Below are 24,436 nucleotides of genomic sequence, written 5' to 3' on the forward strand. Positions count from 1 at the left end.
ACAGATACAGGAGTCAAAGCTGACCTTGCTGGGTTTTCAAGCTGGCTCAAATCATGCAACCAGCAAACCAGGAAGATTGTCAGAGACACTCCCTGTTGGAGGGGGGAGAGAGAGCGAGAGAGAGAGAGATACTGTGTGTTCTGCACTGTACAATTCAACTCAAGCTGCAGACAGCACTGACCCTGCTGATTGAGCTCAGATTGCTCTTTATGTGATTTCTGATCTAAACTGCATCTCGCTGCAGATAGACTCTCAGCTCATCAGGAATATAAAGTGTTGTAATCAGCAGAGAGGGGGCAGAGATGTTGGGCAGCAATCACTTCTGTCCTCACCTCAATTTCCTAACTGGCTGATTTGACCTACTTCTAGTCAAGCAATGGGCATAGTGGGTGATATGAGAACTGTGCAGTTTAGTCTACACATAGTGGGCCATAGACATGGTAGCACTGTTTCATCTGTTTTTTATATTAGGGTCACTAATCTGGTTTATTACGGTGTCCATCTGAATAATGGTTGATTTTGTGCATGACAGTGAAACGCTTAGTAATTCTAGTTAATAGTTCTGCTCATGGGGTTTACAACATGCTTGACTGGTTTCAAAATCATGTTACAACATTATAACTCAAGGGGCTTTATTGTCATGGGAAACATATGTTAACATTGCCAAAGCAAGTGAAGTAGATGATAAACAAAAGTGAAATAAACAATAAAAATGTACAGTAAACATAACTCACAAAAGTTCCAAAATAATAAAATAAATTTCAAATGTCACATTATGTGCAAATAGTTAAAGTACAAAAGGGAAAATAAATAAGCATAAATATGGGTTGTATTTACAATGATGTTTGTTCTTCACTGGTTGCCCTTTTCTTGCGGCAACAGGTCACAAATCTTGCTGCTGTGATTGCATTGTGGTATTTCACCCAGTAGATATGGGAGTTTATAAAAATGTTGTTTGTTTTCAAATTCTTTGTGGATCTGTGTAATCTGAGGGAAATGTCTCTGATATGGTCATACATTTGGCAGGAGGTTAGGAAGTGCAGCTCAGTTTACAACTAATTTTGTGGGCGCATAGCCTGTATTCTCTTGAGAGCCAGGTCTGTCTGTGGCTCTGATGTTTAGGCCGAGGTATGTATAGTTGTGAGTGCTCTAGGGCAATGGTGTCTAGATATCATTTGTAGTCTTGGCAACTGGACCTTTTTTGGAAGACCATTATTTTTGTCTTACTGAGATTTACTGTCAGGGCCCAGGTCTGAGAATCTGTGCAGAAGATCTAGTTGCTGCTGTCTCTCTCCCCCACTCCCTCCCTCCCTACTCTCTGTGAATGTTGGCACGATTTCTCTCTGATGGCCAGAGGGAAGTCACATTCTCCCTAACAACAGACCACAAAAAGAGAGACAAAAACAAGACATCTCATCAAAAACCAGAGAGGCAGGTGAATCGTCTAGGTCAGGGGTGGACAACTCCAGTCCTCGGGGGCCTGATTGGTGTCACACTTCTTCTCCATCCCTAGCAAACACAGCTAATTAATCACGTCATTCTAAACTGAAGATCATGATTAGGTGATTTTTGGAGTCAGGTGTGTTAGACACCAATCAGGCTATCGAGGTTTGGAATTGCCCACCCTAGAGAAACACACAGCCAAGTATTCCACTATGTGAGCCAGTCTTGGCCCAAACAATAAGGTATGGAAGAACTTGGGGGCTAATAGGGTTGAATCTCTCACCTGTCCATGACTGATTCCTCAGTATCAGTATCCTCACATCACACAATACACACGCACACACACACACACACACACACACACACACACACAGCATACAAAACACACACACTGCATACAAAACACACACACTGCACACAAAACACACACACTGCACACAAAACACACACACACACACACTGCATACAAAACACACACACACACACACATTGTATACAAAACACACACACACACACACACACACTGCATACAAAACACACACTGCATACAAAACACACACACTGCATACAAAACACACACACACTGCATACAAAACACACACACACTGCATACAAAAAACACACACTGCATACAACACAAACACACACTGCATACAAAACACACACACTGCACACAAAACACACACACTGCACACAACACACACACACTGCACACAACACACACACACAAACACTGCATACAAAACACACACACACACACACACACACTGCATACAAAACACACACACACACACTGCATACAAAACACACACACTGCATACAAAACACACACACACACACACACTGCATACAAAACACACACACACACTGCATACAAAACACACACACACACACACACTGCATACAAAACACACACACACACACACACACACACACACACACACACACACACACACACTGCATACAAAACAAACACACACACACACACTGCATACAAAACACACACACACACACACTGCATACAAAACACACACACACTGCATACAAAAAACACACACACACACACACTGCATACAAAACACACACACACACACACACAGCATACAAAACACACACACACACACACAGCATACAACACACACACACACACACACACACTGCATACAAAACACACACACACACACACACTGCATACAAAACACACACACACACACACACACACACACACACACTGCATACAGAACACACACACACAGCATACAAAACACACACATACACTGCATACAAAACACACACACACACACACACACACACACACACACTGCATACAAAACACACACTGCATACAAAAAACACACAGCATACAAAACACACACACACTGCATACAAAACACACACACACACACACACACACACACACACACACACACACACACACACACAGCATACAAAACACACACACACTGCATACAAAACAAACACACACACACACCGCATACAAAACACACACACACACACACACACACACACACACACACACACACACAGCATACAAAACACACACTGCATACAAAACACACACACACACTGCATACAAAACAAACACACACACACACCGCATACAAAACACACACACACACACACACTCACACACACACACACACACACACTGCATACAAAACACACACACACAGCATACAAAACACACACACGGCATACAAAACACACACACTGCACACAAAACACACACACTGCACACAAAACACACACACTGCACACAAAACACACACACTGCACACAAAACACACACACACACACACTGCATACAAAACACACACACACATTGTATACAAAACACACACACACACACACACTGCATACAAAACACACACTGCATACAAAACACACACACTGCATACAAAACACACACACACTGCATACAAAACACAAACACACTGCATACAAAAAACACACACTGCATACAAAACACACACACACTGCATACAAAACACACACACTGCACACAAAACACACACACTGCACACAACACACACACACACACACACTGCATACAAAACACACACACACACACACACTGCATACAAAACACACAAACACACACACACACACTGCATACAAAACACACACACACACACACACTGCATACAAAACACACACTGCATACAAAACACACACACACACACTGCATACAAAACACACACACACACTGCATACAAAACACACACACACACACACACACACACACACACTGCATACAAAACACACACTGCATACAAAAAACACACAGCATACAAAACACACACACACTGCATACAAAACACACACACACACACACACACACACACACACACACACACACACACAGCATACAAAACACACACACACTGCATACAAAACAAACACACACACACACCGCATACAAAACACACACACACACACACACACACACACACACACACACACAGCATACAAAACACACACTGCATACAAAACACACACACACACTGCATACAAAACAAACACACACACACACCGCATACAAAACACACACACACACACACACACACTCACACACACACACACACACACACTGCATACAAAACACACACACACAGCATACAAAACACACACACGGCATACAAAACACACACACTGCACACAAAACACACACACTGCACACAAAACACACACACTGCACACAAAACACACACACTGCACACAAAACACACACACACACACACTGCATACAAAACACACACACACATTGTATACAAAACACACACACACACACACACTGCATACAAAACACACACTGCATACAAAACACACACACTGCATACAAAACACACACACACTGCATACAAAACACAAACACACTGCATACAAAAAACACACACTGCATACAAAACACACACACACTGCATACAAAACACACACACTGCACACAAAACACACACACTGCACACAACACACACACACACACACACTGCATACAAAACACACACACACACACACACTGCATACAAAACACACAAACACACACACACACACTGCATACAAAACACACACACACACACACACTGCATACAAAACACACACTGCATACAAAACACACACACACACACTGCATACAAAACACACACACACACTGCATACAAAACACACACACACACACACACACACACACACACACACACACACACACACACACACACTGCATAGAAAACACACACACACACACACACACTGCATACAAAACAAACACACACACACACACACTGCATACAAAACACACACACACTGCATACAAAAAACACACACACACACACTGCATACAAAACACACACACACACACACACACACAGCATACAAAACACACACACTGCATACAAAACACACACACACACACACACACTGCATACAAAACACACACACACACACACACACACACACACACACACACTGCATACAGAACACACACACACACTGCATACAAAACACACACATACACTGCATTCAAAACACACACACACACACACACTGCATACAAAACACACAATGCATACAAAAAACACACAGCATACAAAACACACATACACTGCATACAGAACACACACACACACACACACAGCATACAAAACACACACACACTGCATACAAAACAAACACACACACACACCGCATACAAAACACACACACACACACACACACACACACACACACTGCATACAGAACACACACACACACTGCATACAACACACACAAACACTGCATACAACACACACAAACACTGCATACAAAACACACACACACACACACACACACACACACACACACACACTGCATACAAAACACACACTGCATACAAAAAACACACAGCATACAAAACACACACACTACATACAAAAAAAACACACACACACTGCATACACAACACACACACACACACACACACACACACACACACTGCATACAAAACACACACACATTGCATACAGAACACACACACACACTGCATACAACACACACACACACTGCATACAAAACACACACATACACTGCATACAAAACACACACACACACACTGCATACAAAACACACACTGCATACAAAAAACACACAGCATACAAAACACACACACTGCATACAAAACACACACACTGCATACAAAACACACACACTGCATACAAAACACACACACACACACACTGCATACAAAACACACACACACACACGCACACACACACACACACACACACACACACTGCATACAAAACACACACACACACACACTGCATACAAAACACACACACACACACGCACACACACACACACACACACACACTGCATACAAAACACACACTGCATACAAAACACACACTGCATACAAAACACACACATACACACACACTGCATACAAAACACACACACACACACACTGTATACAAAACACACACACACACACACACACACACACACACACACACACACACACACACACACACACACACACTGCATACAAAACACACACATACTGACTACAAAACACACATACTACATACAAAACAGACGCAAGGCATACAAAACACACACACACTGCGTACAAAACACGCACACACTGCATACAAAACACGCACACACTGCATACAAAACACGCACACACTGCATACAAAACACGCACACACTGAATACAACACACACATACTGCATAGAGAACACACACAGCACACAGAGCACACAAAACACACAAAGAGCACACACACACACGGCATGCAAAACACACCCACAGCACACAAAACACACACACGCAGAGCATACAAAACACACACACGCAGAGCATACAAAACACACACACCACACAAAACACACACACACCATACAAAACACACACACACACACGCACAATTGGGGCGGCAGGTAGCCTAGTGGTTAGAGCATTGGAAAAGTAACCGAAAGGTTGCAAGATCGAATCTGCAAGGCAATCAAACAAGCTAAGGGTCAGTATAGAGACAAAGTAGAGTCGGAATTCAACGGCTCACGAGAGGTATGTGGCAGGGTCTACAGTCAATCATGGACTACAAAAAGAAAACCAGCCCCGTCGCGGACCCCGATGTCTTGCTCCCAGACAAACTAAACAACTTCTTTGCTTGCTTTGAGGACAATATAGTGCCACCGACACGGCCCGCTACCAAAACCCGCGGGCTCTCCTTCACCACAGCCAACGTGAATAAAACATTTAAACGTGTTAACCCTTGCAAGACAGCATCCCTAGCCGCGTCCTCAGAGCATGCGCATACAAACTGGCTGGTGTGTTTTCGGACATATTCAATCAATCCCTATCCCAGTCTGCTGTTCCCACATGCTTCAAGAGGGCCACCATTGTTCCTGTTCCCAAGAAAGCTAAGGTAACTGAGCTAAACGACTATCGCCCCGTTGCACTCACTTCCGTCATGATGAAGTGCTTTGAGAGACTAGTCAAGGATCATATCACCTCCACCCTACCTGACACCCTAGACCCACTCCAATTTGCTTACCACCCCAATAGGTCCACGGACGATGCAATCGCAATTGCACTGCAATTGTCAGTAGCATAACACCCTGCATACCACTGCTGGCTTGCTTCTGAAGCTAGGCAGGTTTGGTCCTGGTCAGTTCCTGGATGGGAGACCAGATGCTGCTGGAAGTGGTGTTGGAGGGCCAGTAGGAGGCACTCTTTCCTCTGGTCTAAAATAATATATCCCAATGCCCCAAGGCAGTGATTGGGGACACATCCCTGTGTCGGGTGCAGTCTTTCGGATGGGACGTTAAATGGGTGTCCTAACTCTCTGAGGTCATTAAAGATCCCATGTCACTTATCGTAAGAGTAGGGGTGTTAACCCCGGTGTCCTGGCTAAATTCCAAATCTTGCCCTCAAACCATCACGGTCACCTAATAATCCCCAGTTTTCAATTGGCTCATTCATTCATCCCCCCCTCTCCGCTGTAACTATTCACCAGGTCGTTGCTGTAAATGAGAACGTGTTCTCAGTCAACTTACCTGGTAAAATAACAGATAAATAAAAATACAAAATTGCACTGCACACTGCCCTACCCCATCTGGACAAGAGGAATACCTATGTAAGAATGCTGTTCATCGACTACAGCTCAGCATTTAATCTCATTGTACCCTCCAAACTCGTCATTAAGCTCGAGACCCTGCGTCTCGACCCCGCCCTGTGCGACTGGGTCCTGGACTTTCTGACGGGACGCCCCCAGGTGGTGAGGGTAAGAAACAACATCTCCACCCCGCTGATACTCAACACTGGGGCCCCACAAGGGTGCGTTCTCAGCCCTCTCCTGTACTCCCTGTTCACCCTTGACTGCATGGCCATGCACGCCTCCAACACAATCATCAAGTTTGCAGACAACACTACAGTGGTAGGCTTGATTACCAACGACGACGAAACGGCCTACAGGGAGGAGGTAAAGGCGGGGCGGCAGGGTAACCTAGTGGTTAGAGCGTTGGACTAGTAACCGGAAGGTTGCAAGTTCAAACCCCCGAGCTGGCAAGGTACAAATCTGTCGTTCTGCCCCTAAACAGGCAGTTAACCACTGTTCCTAGGCTGTCATTGAAAATAAGAATTTGTTCTTAACTGACTTGCCTAGTTAAATAAAGGTAAAAACAAAAATAAAAAAAAGGCCCTTGGAGTGTGGCGTCAGGAAAAAAAACTCACACTCAACGTCAACAAAACAAAGGAGATGATCGTGGACTCCAGGAAACAGCAGAGGGAGCACCCCCTTACATTGGCGCGTTACGTGTCTCATATGTATATACTGTACTTTATACCATCTTGCCTATGCCGTTCGGCCATCGCTCATCCATATATTTTTATGTTCATACTCTTATTCATTCCTTTACACTTGTGTGTAAAAGGTAGTTGTTGTGAAATTGTTAGATTACTTGTTAGATATTACTGCATGTTGGAACTAGAAGCACAAACATTTCACTACACTCACATTAACATCTGCAAACCATGTGTATGTGACCAGTAAAATTTGATTTGATACACAGCATACACACACACCCACACAGACAAAACACACACACACCGCATACAAAACACACACACACAAAAACACAGAGCATACAAAAAACACACACACACACACACACACACAGAGCATATACAACACACACACACAATACCTAAACACACACACACACAGACAATATCTAAACACACACACACACACACACTACCCCCCCCCCCCCACACACACACACAATACCTAAACACACACACAATACCTAAACACACCCACACACCGTACAACACACACACACACACACACACACACGCACACACCTTACAACACACACACACACACACCGTACAGCACACACACACACCCCTACACCTTACAACACACACACACCCACACCTTACAACACACACACACACACACCTTACAGCACACACACACACCCCCCACACACACACACACTAACACCATACAATACACACCACAGTCCAGGTGACTACTTCATTAAGCTTCTAAGGCACTGTGCTAGAGGTATCACTACAGACACCTTGGTCCAAATCCAGGCTGTATCAAATTTGGACTCATCAGACCAAATTTTCCAACCACCGTACCATTGCGAGACACAGAGTAGGTGAATTAGATGATATCCGCATGTGTGGTTCCCACTGTGAAGCATGGAGGGAGAGGTGTGATGGTGCTTTGCTGGTGACAATGTTGTTATTTATTTAGAATTCAAGGCACACTTGACCAGCATGGCTGTCACAGCATTCTGCAGCGATACACCATCCCATCTGGTTTGGGCTTAGTGGGACTATCATTTGTTTTTCAGTAGGACAATGACCCAACACACCTACAGGCTGTGTAAGGGCTATTTGACCAAGAAGGAGAGTGATGGAGTGCTGCATTAGATGACCTGGCCTCCACAATCACTCGACCTCAACCCAGTTGAGATGTTTTGGTATGAGTTGGAAGGAAATGCAGCCAACAAGTGCTCAGCACTTCATCGAGGCAAAGGGTGGCTACTTTGAAGAATCTTAAATATATTTTAGATTTTGTTTAACACTTTTTTGGTTACTACATGATTCCATATGTGTTATTTCATAGTTTTGATGTCTTCACTATTATTCTACAATGTAGAAAATAATAAAAAATAAAGAAAAACCCTTGAATGAGTAGGTGTGTCCAAACTTTTGACTAGTACTGTATATTCAGTCCATAAATAAATTAAGTACTATTTAAGATGACATTTATTGAAACCGTAATATCAACTGGTCATATTATATCGTGGAACACAATCTTGAAAAAGGCAGTACCCTCAGCAGTGGAGCTTTCTAGTAAAAGCTATGGCTGTGCAATGTCATAGCTTTGTTTAGTTAATTTAGCAGAAAGACACACATTTCCCGAGCCCACAGTCAACACAACTATTTTATAGTAAAAATAACATGTAATATAACACGACAGAATATTTTTCCAAATGAAAAAAGTTGCCAGTGAGAAGTGATGCATGCACATCTCATGCCTGGAACAGTTATTTACAGAGTGATCATTTGAAATGAGGCTCATTTTGGCAAGTTGAAAGACAATTCTTTCAGGGTTACAAACCAAAATGTGTTGTTTTTGATATACTGACGTTTTGATTTAGTTTATGCTGCCTGTTCTTTTGATTTTTCCAAATGCATGAACAATTCCACATTGAACACTGCAAGCAACATTCCACCAAATAGTTGTAGCCTACAGGCCTATGTGATTTTGTTTATAGATGGAGCTTTGACATCCGTTCGAGTACTAGAGTAGCACTAGATTACTCATGCCCATGCTACTACACACAAACTACAGCCCCTCTGAGTAATATCTCAAAAGCTTGTATGATTCTAACGAGCAGACAGCCAAAACATTGACACTGGTGTTGCCTTGGTAACTGTTATTTCTATATTGACAGTTACAGACTGATATACCACTTCTCTAAGTCTGCCTGAGCAAAATCCATATGGCCAATATCAACACTGGAGAGCAGTCCCCCTGGGCCTAAAGCTGATACTGAGCCGGTGTGTGTGTGTGTGTGTGTGTGTGTGTGTGTGTGTGTGTGTGTGTGGTGTTAGAGGATGCCTTTGTTTGCGTGCGTGTGCGGGATCAAGCCATAGATGTGTAACTCAATAGAAGGCCAGTCCAGCAGGAGTCACATTAATAGGATGAGATGGATTGAGAGGATTATTGACTGTCTAATAAGTACGTCCTGTGGCTAGGGAGGATCATATCTAATAAGTATATCCTGTGGCTAGGGAAGATCATATCTAATAAGTACATACTGTGGCTAGAGAGGATCATATCTAATACAGTGCATTGCGAAAGTATTCGGCCCCCTTGAACTTTGCGACCTTTTGCCACATTTCAGGCTTCAAACATAAAGATATAAAACTGTATTTTTTGGTGAAGAATCAACAACAAGTGGGACACAATCATGAAGTGGAACGACATTTATTGGATATTTCAAACTTTTTTAACAAATCAAAAACTGAAAAATTGGGCGTGCAAAATTATTCAGCCCCTTTACTTTCAGTGCAGCAAACTCTCTCCAGAAGTTCAGTGAGGATCTCTGAATGATCCAATGTTGACCTAAATGACTAATGATGATAAATACAATCCACCTGTGTGTAATCAAGTCTCCGTATAAATGCACCTGCACTGTGATAGTCTCAGAGGTCCGTTAAAAGTGCAGAGAGCATCATGAAGAACAAGGAACACACCAGGCAGGTCCGAGATAATGTTGTGAAGAAGTTTAAAGCCGGATTTGGATACAAAAAGATTTCCCAAGCTTTAAACATCCCAAGGAGCACTGTGCAAGCGATAATATTGAAATGGAAGGAGTATCAGACCACTGCAAATATACCAAGACCTGGCCGTCCCTCTAAACTTTCAGCTCATACAAGGAGAAGACTGATCAGAGATGCAGCCAAGAGGCCCATGATCACTCTGGATGAACTGCAGAGATCTACAGCTGAGGTGGGAGACTCTGTCCATAGGACAACAATCAGTCGTATATTGCACAAATCTGGCCTTTATGGAAGAGTGGCAAGAAGAAAGCCATTTCTTAAAGATATCCATAAAAAGTGTTGTTTAAAGTTTGCCACAAGCCACCTGGGAGACACACCAAACATGTGGAAGAAGGTGCTCTGGTCAGATGAAACCAAAATTGAACTTTTTGGCAACAATGCAAAACGTTATGTTTGGCGTAAAAGCAACACAGCTGAACACACCATCCCCACTGTCAAACATGGTGGTGGCAGCATCATGGTTTGGGCCTGCTTTTCTTCAGCAGGGACAGGGAAGATGGTTAAAATGTATGGGAAGATGGATGGAGCCAAATACAGGACCATTCTGGAAGAAAACCTGATGGAGTCTGCAAAAGACCTGAGACTGGGACGGAGATCTGTCTTCCAACAAGACAATGATCCAAAACATAAAGCAAAATCTACAATGGAATGGTTCAAAAATAAACATATCCAGGTGTTAGAATGGCCAAGTCAAAGTCCAGACCTGAATCCAATCGAGAATCTGTGGAAAGAACTGAAAACTGCTGTTCACAAATGCTCTCCATCCAACCTCACTGAGCTCGAGCTGTTTTGCAAGGAGGAATGGCAAAAAATGTCAGTCTCTCGATGTGCAAAACTGATAGAGACATACCCCAAGCGACTTACAGCTGTAATCGCAGCAAAAGGTGGCGCTACAAAGTATTAACTTAAGGGGGCTGAATAATTTTGCACGCCCAATTTTTCAGTTTTTGATTTGTTAAAAAAGTTTGAAATATCCAATAAATGTCGTTCCACTTCATGATTGTGTCCCACTTGTTGTTGATTCTTCACAAAAAAATACAGTTTTATATCTTTATGTTTGAAGCCTGAAATGTGGCAAAAGGTCGCAAAGTTCAAGGGGGCATTACTTTCGCAATGCACTGTAAGTATATCCTGTGGCTAGGGAGGATCATATCTAATAAGTACATCCTGTGGCTAGGGAGGATCATATCTAATAGATAATACCTGATATTATGTATATGTAAGTACATGATGTCCATAATACACATAAAATGCACAACTGATATAGCCCACCATCTTTTAAACTCCATGACAACCAGGCTTAGAACACTCACAGCAACAGTTCATGTTTGCAATCTGTGTGTAAACCCTGCACCAAAAGACAGTAGAAATGTATGATGGATATACATTATGACCAAAACCATTTTTACACATACATGACATATAGTAAAAACATGGCTACGGTAGGAAGGAATGTCAGTGACAGAGGAGATGTTATGTGTAACTCGAAGTCAGGAGAGATGATGAGAGATATAGACGTGAAGTAACATGTTCTGGGCCACCTGGTCTCCTGTTACAGACCTACACATTTACTGTTGTTAACTTCAGGATAGTGGTGAAAGAAACAGAATACAATCTTCTGTTTACACCCATGTTTGAGTCCTATTTGACATGGTTATTGTAATACAGTAGTAACCATGTAATACAACAGGTATGGTGGTTATGTTAGAGAAAATCCTCTATGTGTCTATCTTCTCTATCATTTGATCTAAACTTATCAACCAAAGTATTCTAGAGCTGCACGGGTACTGACACTAAAACAAATACATGTAAAGACATGACGTCACCCCATGACAACAGGCAGGAAAAACCAAGCCAATTCCAGAGTCGTTACATCCCCCTGCAGAGGTGCCGATGACTTCGGTCGATATCACACTGCATACACAAAAACATGTTACCTTTCAGCTCCAAAACACAGCTTCACAGAACATAGCTAAGTGTCCTCCCATACCAGTGATGGGTCGGTCATTGACAAGGATAACATACAAACCAATTAGTGTACAACTACGCCACATATAGCAATGTTTTAATAGTCATACTGTTGGGTAAGGCGACACTATCTTCTCAGACGTGTTTAAAATGAGCATGCTCTTGTTACCTAGGTTTTGGCTGGTCATGCTCTTGTTACCTAGGTTTTGGCTGGTCATGCTCTTGTTACCTAGGTTTTGGCTGGTCATGCTCTTGTTACCTAGGTTTTGGCTGGTCATGCTCTTGTTACCTAGGTTTTGGCTGGTCATGCTCTTGTTACCTACGTTTTGGCTGTACATTTCAGAAAAATCTTTCTTAACAACAGTACCTCCTGTATGTTACTCAGATTTCTATTGTTAGCGATGCTGTTGATACACACCTATGTTTTGGGTGACCAGTCGGAGACTCTCCAGCATCGTTCCTAGAGCCATCTCCTCCGTCTTCATCCACAGGATCATCCTCAGGAGGGGGAACGGGAGTCCTGTTAACCAGAAAAGGGACGCCGTGGCTGGAGAGAGATTGAGCCTGCTTGACTGTCTCCCTGGTGCTTCAGACAGCCGATGCTGTGGTGGAGGGAGAGAGGGACTGGCGTAGCTGCTTATCCCAGGGGAGAAGAGGCAAGAGGGGGGAGACTGCACAGTCACTAGCCCAGGGTAAGGATGCTACTGGGGGGGGGGCTTGCCTGGCTGGCTCGCACTACAGATGGTGTGGAGGATGTGAGTGGAGAGAGGGGTGCTGCAGAAAGGAGAGAAGAGAGTAATGTTTTAGAGAAGAGATAGGATGCTGGCTGCAGAGGAGATGGGGAGGATGCTGAAGCTGCGATGGAAGCAGATGTCCCCAGCTGCAGTGACAGAGAGATGCAGAGTGGAGGATGTCGGCACTGGAGAGGAGGAAAAGAGGGGGCTGGCTCACAGATGCACTGCATGCACACACACAACGCAGACCTAGAGAGGAGGGGAGAGGAGGGGGATTGCCGCCAAGTCAGATTTTTGCAGACTCATACACATCACAGACACAACTGATAGGACTGAGGCTTGACTGCAGTCACAACAAGGAGAGAGGTCAGTTTGATTTAAAGTCTCCCTGCAGCTCTGAGAAAGGACATGACTGCAATAGATGGAGAGAGTGAGGGGGGAGGGGTAGAGAAAATGTAAGAGAAGAACATTAAGGTTTACCTCATCCTCATTAACAGCATGATGGTTATCACTTGCTGTTATCATTCATTATTTGTGGTTGTTTTCTATGTGGGCTCTGAGATTAGCTGTCCTCCATCACAACCATGTGGTCATCCTGTGCCATTACAACACATTACTGTGGTGCACTGGGCCAGCACAATGGGCCAGAACACTGGGCCCGCTCAACTTAGTCAGGTCATATATATCCTCCAATAACAATGCAGCTACTGTGACATACAGGATGACAGGATGGAGTCTGACAAACCGGTGTGTTAAACAATGTCTTTATTACAAGCAGAATGACAGTACAGAGCTTTGTCCTCATTCGCTACAGATAGGCTGGCAAAATGTCAACAAAATTAATTTTAAATCTTTGTAGAAAAACAAGCACGAAAACTGCTCACGGATACAAACATTGTAGGTTTGTATGTTACGCAGAATACCGTTTGCCTTTGAGGGCACAGTACAGTAGTCCAGGAGCAGTATGGTGAGAGCACCTAAAGTTGTGCTGATAATAACGTTTATAAAAGCAGTGGACATTCTGGTCAACAACAGTCACAAGGCTGGTGTGGTTAACCAATGAGAGAGAGAGAGAGAGAGATAGAGAGAGATAGAGACAGAAGTCCCAAATCTTCATTGACTAATCAAGTTGGTCATACTTTTTTCTCTCACTATGATATTTAAAACAAAAAAGTTAAATAGAAAAGAGTTTAGGAGATGAGTGACTTGTAGAAATATAATCTCTGTGGGTGACTAGCCGATTTATAAAAACTCAGTGCACTTACAGTAGTAAACCTTATTTTGAGGGATCTGAGGTGTACAAAGTGCTGTGTGTTTCATTTACTTTTAAAGTCTTCAGTGTGTTAATTCTGTGGGTCTACTTTTTAATTTTGTCTGTTCCAAAAACGAAAGCAATATCTAAATAAATAGAGTTAAAATAGAATCTTCTCCCCTGGATACAAAAGTATCAATAGAATATATATTTTGATTGATATATATTTTCAATAACATGTAATACTACTAATAATAATAATAATAATAATAAGTGACAACGTGATGATTTGACCTCTCATCCAATGAGTAACAAACAGTGAATACTCTCCCCATAACCACCTGCCTTAGTGTTCCAGCTACATTGTATTTTGGCTAGCCTCTAGTAATGATAAGAACATCAGACAATGCATGACTTCCATAAAAACATGACCAAATACTCTTTACAGTGGCTATATGACATGCACGATAACACCTTTGCAATCCATGTCAGTAAGCCCAACCGAAGGCTTCGAGTCATAACACAAACAAACAAAAAACCTGAACTCAGACCTTTAACAAAATCCCCAAAAGGAGAGAGTTGTGACAGAAGATATACAGGCCTATAGATATTTGTTGTGTGTGTGTGTGTGTGTGTGTGTGTGTGTGTGTGTGTGTGTGTGTGTGTGTGTATCAGCACTCAGCAGACATATAAACATACAAAGATGCTGACGATCCAATGAATTTCAGTCACTCACTTACACCACAGACGAGCTTTGGACAAAGGCAGACGTTTCACCTCATACTTTTACATGTTAGAAATTTGGAAAATATATTCAGTAAATCACAATCTTACAATCTACTATATAGAGGATGTGGCAAACCATCTGTCATTTATATCATTTATATGACATTCTAGAAAGATGGATTTGTTTGTGACACCGCTGTTCGATTCAAGTCTCCAAACCATACCCCATTTATACATAGATACCTCTATTAGTTGAATTTACATCCATACATGATAAACAACCTACATTCATAATATACCATATAAAATACCTCATTTGATAACCAAACATGTATAAATAGTCATAACACAACGCGATTAAGACATATCATACTAGGAATAGAGACAAGAACCTTTGCATAACAGAGAATACATCATCTTTAGACAACAAACATAACGCAAGCAACACTGACCAGTCATGGAAACATCCATGAAATAACCCCATCAGCCTGTGTGCAGGGCATAGCTACCTACCATAGCTTTCTGTCTGACCCAAACAGAGTGCTGTTACAGTGTATGGCCACATGGTGGCCTGAGTGAGTAGAAAGAGTTTATAGAGTACTACAGTATGATTCATAATATCCCATAAAACCTAAAGGTCAAACAAGGAAATGGTTCCAATCATAGTGGATTTTAGAAACACTTCAAATAAGCACTGTGTTTGGCGTGGGCTTACCCTGGCGGGATGGTTTGATAACCGTGTAAATCTCTCTCAGACAAGGTGACTTATCAATACACTAACACTAGTTAGCCACATTAGCAGCTATCATAAAGAACTACCAATGTCATGATGATCTGGACAAGACTACTGAATCAAAGTAAAAAATTAACTACCTCATGTTAACTAAATTGGTAATGAATAAATTGGCAACATTTCTTTAAATTGACAATTCTGTGAACGGTCTTGTGCAAGTTTTACATTGACAAAACCTGTTAGCAAAGGTGTCAGCTAGAGATGACGTGCAAGAGCTTGCCGGGATTTATAGTCTTACATGCCTATTTTGATGCTAATTAGCATTTTCGAATCAAAGTAAATGGAGCCAAATATATTGATACAAGTCACCTTGTCTGTCAGAGAGATTTACATGGTTATCAACACATCACGCCAGGGTAAGACTACATGTTCCCCTATGGGAGAAATGAATGGTGGAAAAACGATTGGAACCATTTCCCTATTTGACCGCTAGGTTTTATGGGTATTATGACACCTCCACTATGCAGGAGTATGATAGATGATGGGTATGAGACACGTTGTGTATGTGTGTGTCTGTGTGTGTGTGTGTGTGTGGGGGAGGGGGGGGGGGGTTGAGAGATAAACAATGAAGAGAAAGAAAAGAACACTGACAATAAGAGTGAGGGCACATGGAGAAATGGAAGATGCTCCATCACACACACAGGTCAGGCCAGTTCCCACACTCACCAGCCACTGAACAAGTTGCACAGCTCCAGTTGGCGGTACACAGTACATCTATACCAGTGGAGATGAGAGATTGTGGATTAAGGCAGGGTGGCTTGTATTTTACATCCCTCTTCTGATCCTCTTCTATCCCCTCTTGCCCAATCCCAAATGGACCACTAACCTCCCATCCCCCAGGCCCTTGTGTACATCTATGCTAGTAGCTCCATCTTGTCCCTTGAAAGGCTTGGTGGAATTTTCACCATACTACATACACCTATTCAATGCTTTCAAATGTACACAGGTGCACTGCGAACTAGGGGATATTATGGAAGATTAGGAATGGGTTATAAATATACTGATATATGTGGAAGGCTTTATAGAACCATGACCGGTTCACCAAACGTGCGAGGTACCGGACCTGCTGTTTTGGACCCTCTCTCTGTTATAATCTCCACCCGGCACAGCCAGAAGAGGACTGGCCAACCCTTAGAGCCTGGTTCCTCTCTAGGCTTCTTCCTAGGGAGTTGTTCCTGGCCACTGTGCTTCTACATCTGCACTGATTGCCGTTTGGGGTTTTAGTTTCTGTACAGCACTTTGTGACATCTGCTGATGTAAAAAGTGCTTTGTAAATAAATGTTATTTGATTTAGAATAGATAGATACACCACTAGAGTGAGAGTTATACAATTCCATTATTCTCATTTGGCTCCTAGCCTGCTGTTATTGTTATATTAAGGTAGAGGTATCCCCCCAAGGTTTCTGTTAGGAAAATGTGGCGCCGGAAACATTAGCTTCTTTTAAAAAATTGCTGTGGATTATTTCAGATCACAAGCTCATAGGCCGTAGACTACGCCTATTTGGGAAGCCAGCAATTTGGGCAGCGAGCTTGAAAATAGGCCTAGCTGATTATCGAGTTGCAGCTGTCAGTCAAAAGCATATAAAATGTGAGAAGATCGTGTCTTGAGTATAATTTAAAATGTTGAGACAAGGGGCGAAGATATTGGTGAGTCTCTCTCCAGAATCGCTCAGCTGTCTCCTGCCAATTCTTGAGCATTCATTGTTTCACTGTGTGAATTGTTCAATTCTCCATGACATATGTCACCAGTAGTAAAAGTACCGATAATCCTCATAATTGGTTTACATTAATTTCTGTTAATGATTGTATTACTTACAGTCATTTACCATTCTCATTCTCAGAGTGGAAACATTGTTTGCAGAGTTCACAACCTGCTATACTTGTGAGAAACAAGTTTTGGTTTGTTTCATAACCATCATTTATGAGATTTGTCAATATTTGCATTGTTGTTTATTTGGAGTGCTCCATGTGCGCAATGAGCATGTGTCTGGTTTCTCTGTCCTGATAATGTTGAGGGAGCACGCTCCTGAGCATGTGTCTGGTTTCTCTGTCCTGATAATGTTGAGGGAGCACGCTCCTGAGCATGTGTCTGGTTTCTCTGTCCTGATAATGTTGAGGGAGCGTGCGCCTGAGCATGTGTCTGGTTTCTCTGTCCTGATAATGTTTAGGGAGCGCGAGCCTGAGCATGTCTCTGGTTTCTCTGTCCTGATAATGTTGAGGGAGCGCGCGCCTGAGCATGTGTCTGGTTTCTCTGTCCTGATAATGTTGAGGGAGTATTGTTTCTGGTTTCTCTGTGCATAGAAGTACCTGGCCTGCTGTGCAGGAAATGTAGGAAAGTGTTTTTTTAACATCCATTGAAAATAATAATATATTAAGACTATAGTTCCTCACAGTAAACTTTTTGAAAAGTCTTTCCAACAGTCGCCGCCTCGATAATCACCAATCCTCGTGTGAAAGAGCAATGGAAGTTATAGGCCTACTGCTGCATTGGCCTATAGGCTATGAGTTCCATGTGCTCAATAATTTAGTCGCTAATGGATCACGGTGTATTAATATGTTCATATGACAGAGGCTGGTGGTCTCCCATAAGCTGACTTTTAGATCATTTTAATTCACATTTCACAACCATGTGAAAATGATTTTGAAAAACAACAAGGTTTTAAATGAAACTGTTCCATGAAAATACTTACATAAAAATCATAACTGGTACGCAGAACTGTAGAAATTGTAGGATAAATTGTAAGCTTCCCCAAACTTAATTTCCTCCACGTTTCCATGTTTGGATTTTGCCGACAGGCTACTTTGAAGCAACGTAAGACATGCCTCTGAATATGAAATAAAATATTCAGGTTTCAAACAATGAAGTATGTTTTCAAAATGCATACTGCCTCCAGCTCACATTGTAAAGTGGTGGGTGATGCGCTGATAGCATGTTGCCTGCACTGGAATGGTGAATGGGAGTCACGCTTCAATTATCAGTTGAGAAATAAAAATAGTAGCTCTTTCTTTTTTTTTCCCCAACATATGATTTAATTTAGAATTGTTGCGCAATGAATGGGTTTATAAAAGCACATGTTTTACTCCAGCAGCAACCAGCTGAGGAGCTGCAGGACAAATCCCCCTCAAAATAGGCTCTGTATGCTGTGCACATGTGATAGTTGTGTTGGATAAATTAGATACATGATGACTAACAAAAATACACAGGTCAATTTAATTCCACTATATTATACAAATTAACCTATAGACCAATAAGCATGATGGTCAAATGTATTTCCATCAACTGGTATTAACGTCAATGAATAAAAAGCATTATTTTGCAATGGGATTTTTTAAAATCCTGTTCATTTTGGCATGGAACAGCTTTATTAACTTATGGGCTTTTCTTTAAAAAAAAATTGGCAAAAGCCTGGCAATTGCCGGCTAATGGAAACCGTGACACACACGCGAACAGAATAACAGAGATCTTTCTCCCCAGAACATTTTGCAAAGCAACACCAGTTATTTCAACAAAAGGAGCAAAATGGAGAAACAGTAAAGAAAGTTAAAAACAAGAGAAACACAGTAAATAACATAGAAACAGAAAAGGCCGGTCAATTTGATATTGTTACACAGTATGATTTCACTGTGTAGAAGAGACGGACATTCAAATACAGAATTTCTCCTTTTGTTCAGTGAGAGTTTACCCTTTGGATTCAAGTATTTTCATATGAAGAGTAGAGTAGCATAAAGTAGGGTAGTGGGGTAGAATAGATTATCATAGTAAAGTAGAGTAGACTAGAGTAGATTAGTAGAGTAGATTAATAGAGTAGTTGAGTAGAATAGAGTATAGTAGTAGAATAGAGTAGAGTAGATTAGTAGAACAGAATAGAGTAGATTAGTAGAGTAGAATAGAGTATAGTAGTAGAATAGAGTATAGTAGTAGAATAGAGTAGAGCAGATTAGTAGAGTAGAATAGATTCGTAGAGTAGAGTAGATTCGTAGAGTAGAGTAGATTAGTAGAGTAGAATACAGTAGATTAGTAGAGTAGAATACAGTATAGTAGTAGAATAGAGTAGATTAGTAGAGTAGAATACAGTATAGTAGTAGAATAGAGTAGATTAGTAGAGTAGAATACAGTATAGTAGTAGAATAGAGTAGATTAGTATAGTAGTAGAGTAGAATAGAGTATAGTAGTAGAGTAGATGAATAGAGTAGATTAGTATAGTATAGTACTAGAGTAGAATAGAGTATACTATTAGAGTAGAAGAATAGAGTATAGTAGTAGAGTAGAAGAATAGAGTAGATTAGTATAGTAGTAGAGTAGAATAGAGTATAGTAGTAGAGTAGAATAGAGTATAGTAGTAGAGTAGAAGAATAGAGTATTAGAATAGAGTATAGCAGTAGAGTAGAATAATAGAGTAGTAGAATAGAGTATAGTAGCAGAGTAGCAGAATAGAGTAGTAGAATAGAGTATAGTAGAGTAGAATAGAGTTTGGAGTAGTAGAATAGTGTAGTATAGTAAAGTAGAGTAGAATAAAGTAGCAGAAGAGTAGAGTAATTGAGTAGTGTAGTAGAGTAGAATATAGTAGTAAAGTAGTAGAATAGAATAGCACAGTAGTAGAGTAGTGGTGTGGACTGGGATCAGGACCAGACTGAAATAGAACTATGACAGGACCAATTGGAGGCAACTTGGGAGGTCAAAGGTGTCCGCATGCTTCCCAGCCGAAACAGTTCGTGCATATATTATAATGACATTTTCTGACATTTTTATCCTTTTGGACTTCGGGAAGAGTTTTTGCAGCTGTTCAGGGACACAAGCCGAAGTCGGTAGCCGAAGTCGGCGATTGGTCACCAGTAGGGATTCTTCAATAAAGTCTTTGTTGTCATTCAACGTGATTCAACTAATTTTCATGCACATTTTTTCATTGATAAATACTGCACCAAACATCTTAGTTAGATGTAAATTGCGCAACTTAAGATCTCATCGGCAAAAGCGTCAAAATTTCACGAGTTCTTAGATTAATTCTGACTATTTTGAGGAATTGTATGCTGGCTACGGCATCTCAAAATGGACATACATTTTGTATTGATTTTTCAAGTGACTTAAGGGAGTACGCAAGCGCACTCGTTACATTCTCGGCAAGGCGCCAGCCGAACTGAAGCATGTGGAAGCCTCTAATCGTATCCGCTTCCGAATGGCTGACACATGGTAAATGTTTCATGTTCGAGGAGTATGTGAGAATTAGTGAGCGTTTGTGTATGCATTGTTTATGAGTGGAACACAAATCCCTATTCTTTGTAGGTTTAGGTCACATTTAGGTCACATCGTTGTGTATGCTCACACATCAGCCTGTGTTTGTGTGTGTGTGCCTGTCCGTGTCACACAGAGGTCTCTGGCCCTGGTGGGTAGTAGGCAAAGCCAGCCCGAGTTTACGGAGCACGTAGAGGCTGAGGGTGCGGAGGTCTGCCCCACCCCCATCAGCCCAGTGGAACAATACAAGTTTGTGGGGGAAGAACTCAGACCTGTGGAGTGTTCGGGGCCCTGGAACCCCAAGGTGAAGGTGGGAGGTGTCAGTGCTCTTCCGTTTGGAGGAGGGGCCAGAAGGGCGAGAGGACACGGGGGTCAACTCTGCTACACTGCTCTGCAACAGCTTGTCAATGTCCTGGAGAGAGGGAAGGAGGGAATAGAGAGAGGAAGTGGTAAGACCTACTGAAAATACCCTGGTCTGTTTCATGTTCAATTCACATTCAGGTGATCAGCATGCAATAAAAATGAAAGATTAACATACATGCAGTACCATTTTCCAACACCAGAGGTCAAAAGTACACTGATGTGCCCTGGGGATTTTATTCAATCAAATGTATTCAATAATAATCATCAATGCCAATGTTTTCATTGATGTTAATACCAGTTGATGGTATTTAACCTTATCTCCATGTTTAAGATACCAAATGTATTTATTTGCACAAAATGCATGTGTGGCATTGCCTCTGAAACCTGTGTTGACACGGACAGCATGTGAGTGATCCAATAAAAATACCTTTACCTTTTATTATAATTATTTATTTATGTCATCTTTATTTAACTAGGCATGTCAGTTAAGAACAAATTAGGCTACCTAAGAGCATCTCTCCGCAGGACAGAAGGAAAGCCAGAAAATGTCTCTGTATCCCAAGTGAGTTTACAATACAGTACCAGCCCAAGCCAGTCACCCTGATCTTCCAGGCTAACCACCCTAAAGCACTCGAAGAGAATCATCACACGTAAACCACCCAGAAGGCCCCATGCGTTTCATTCCATGGTTGTGATTTGTCCAAAACCAGCTAGCAGTGAAGAGCCTCTAGCAGGAAATGAAATGTTCCCAATCACAAAGCGTAAACCATCACCCACCAAGATGTACCCCACAGTTACCGTAACAGCCCTCACCATCTGAGGGGGCGTGGTCTAGGGGCTGGCTGAGAAGGTAGTTAGGGTTGTGTGACATCATGGAGTCATAAGTCCTGGCAGCTCGCACCCCTTCACCTCCTCTTTCCCCCTCACAGGTCCTAGCAGGGCAAAGCATGTCTCTCTCACTGCCTCCACCACCAGCAACAGGACTGGGGTCCGGGCCCGTGGCCGGGGATACACTCCCCTCATGCACGCCATCAGCCCTCACCCTCTGTGGGCAAACAGTAAGGGTGAGAAGGGGTCAGGAACCAGGAGGCGGTTCCGAATAGAAGACATGCGGTGAACCACTGCACTGTAACTAACATGATGATAGCCCTTCAACTTCCCAGTGTAGTGCTAGCAATAATCTGTCTGTTGTCACGGAAGATTAGTCTAGCGTCGGTGTGCCACACATACTAGCAAGTTAGCATTTGGATGGAATAACACATCAACGTACATTTTACACATGAATATACAATACATACTGTGCTACATTTGAATAGCATCCATAGAGGAACATGATGAGAATGACAGGCTGAGTATGGTACTGGGTGAGGTTGTAAAGCTAGCGAGATGCTAACAGAAGGCTAGTGATAGGTTAATAAGGTTATGAAATCAGTGATTAGAGCTTGTTATCAGCTTGATCAGCAGTAGCATATTTAGCAGTATGAATGTCAGTATTGTCTGGCACTTGAGTTCAATTGTTTGACATAGAAATGGAAGCCCTGGATGGGAACACTATTGTGATTGACGTTGGAAAGTTGGGAGCTAAATGTTGAAACTGATGTAACTCAATGACGGTGGAACACTGACGTGACATTGACGAAAGTGTTTAAAAAGAGTCACCTCCTCCTCCTCTTCTGCAGTCTCTCGGCCAATCAGAAACTCAATCTGCTGTCGGACTGAGTGAGCACGAAGATGGTGGATAGCTCCACGGTAAGGCACGAGCGATTGGACTGCCATTGCCATTGCCCAGGGTGATGGGGTCAGAGGGCGGAGGGAGACAGAGGGAGGGGTGGGGTAAAAGAGAAAGATAGAGACGGACAGGAGAGATTGAAGGGGGGCGATTAGGAAGCAAGGAAGAGAGGGTAGAAAGGAATCAGTCAGATTTAGCTACAGATCTGAAAGCATTGGATAGGTATAAGCAATGTGATATTTGCTTCACCTTGCCTTCTGATAGGCTTGGTGGAATCATTTCTCACACCTATGCAATTGTGACAGGAAGTAGTAATAATAGGTG

The 24,436-nt window shown here is 42.2% G+C and overlaps 2 protein-coding genes and 1 long non-coding RNA gene across 10 annotated transcripts in view; 1 reads left to right on the top strand and 2 right to left on the bottom strand.

The window, feature by feature from the left end:
- Positions 1-14,325, bottom strand: part of LOC110501299 (guanine nucleotide exchange factor DBS) — a 71,825-nt gene extending 57,500 nt beyond the window's left edge. For 7 of the 8 annotated variants that reach the window (XM_090215343.1, XM_090215335.1, XM_090215338.1 and 4 more), the window contains exon 1: positions 13,704-14,206. In XM_090215343.1, the coding sequence (XP_090071469.1) occupies positions 13,704-13,782 (79 nt within the window). In that variant the 5' untranslated portion in view covers positions 13,783-14,206. Of the gene's footprint in view, positions 1-13,703 lie in introns of all 8 variants that reach the window. The other variant, XM_090215342.1, reaches the window with a different exon arrangement.
- The window catches only part of LOC149972793 (uncharacterized), a 548,532-nt gene that overhangs the window by 270,384 nt on the left and 253,712 nt on the right, over positions 1-24,436 (top strand). The gene's annotated exons all lie outside the window — the stretch shown is intronic.
- The window catches only part of LOC110501300 (phospholipid-transporting ATPase IH), a 63,038-nt gene continuing 60,605 nt past the window's right edge, over positions 22,004-24,436 (bottom strand). The window contains 2 exon segments of the mRNA XM_090215351.1: positions 22,004-22,201; positions 22,204-22,432. Of these exon segments, the coding sequence (XP_090071477.1) occupies positions 22,149-22,201; positions 22,204-22,432 (282 nt within the window). The 3' untranslated portion in view covers positions 22,004-22,148.

Source organism: Oncorhynchus mykiss, chromosome 22 (assembly GCF_057628025.1).
Source record: "Oncorhynchus mykiss isolate SJ-2025 chromosome 22, ASM5762802v1, whole genome shotgun sequence".
Taxonomy (NCBI): domain Eukaryota; kingdom Metazoa; phylum Chordata; class Actinopteri; order Salmoniformes; family Salmonidae; genus Oncorhynchus; species Oncorhynchus mykiss.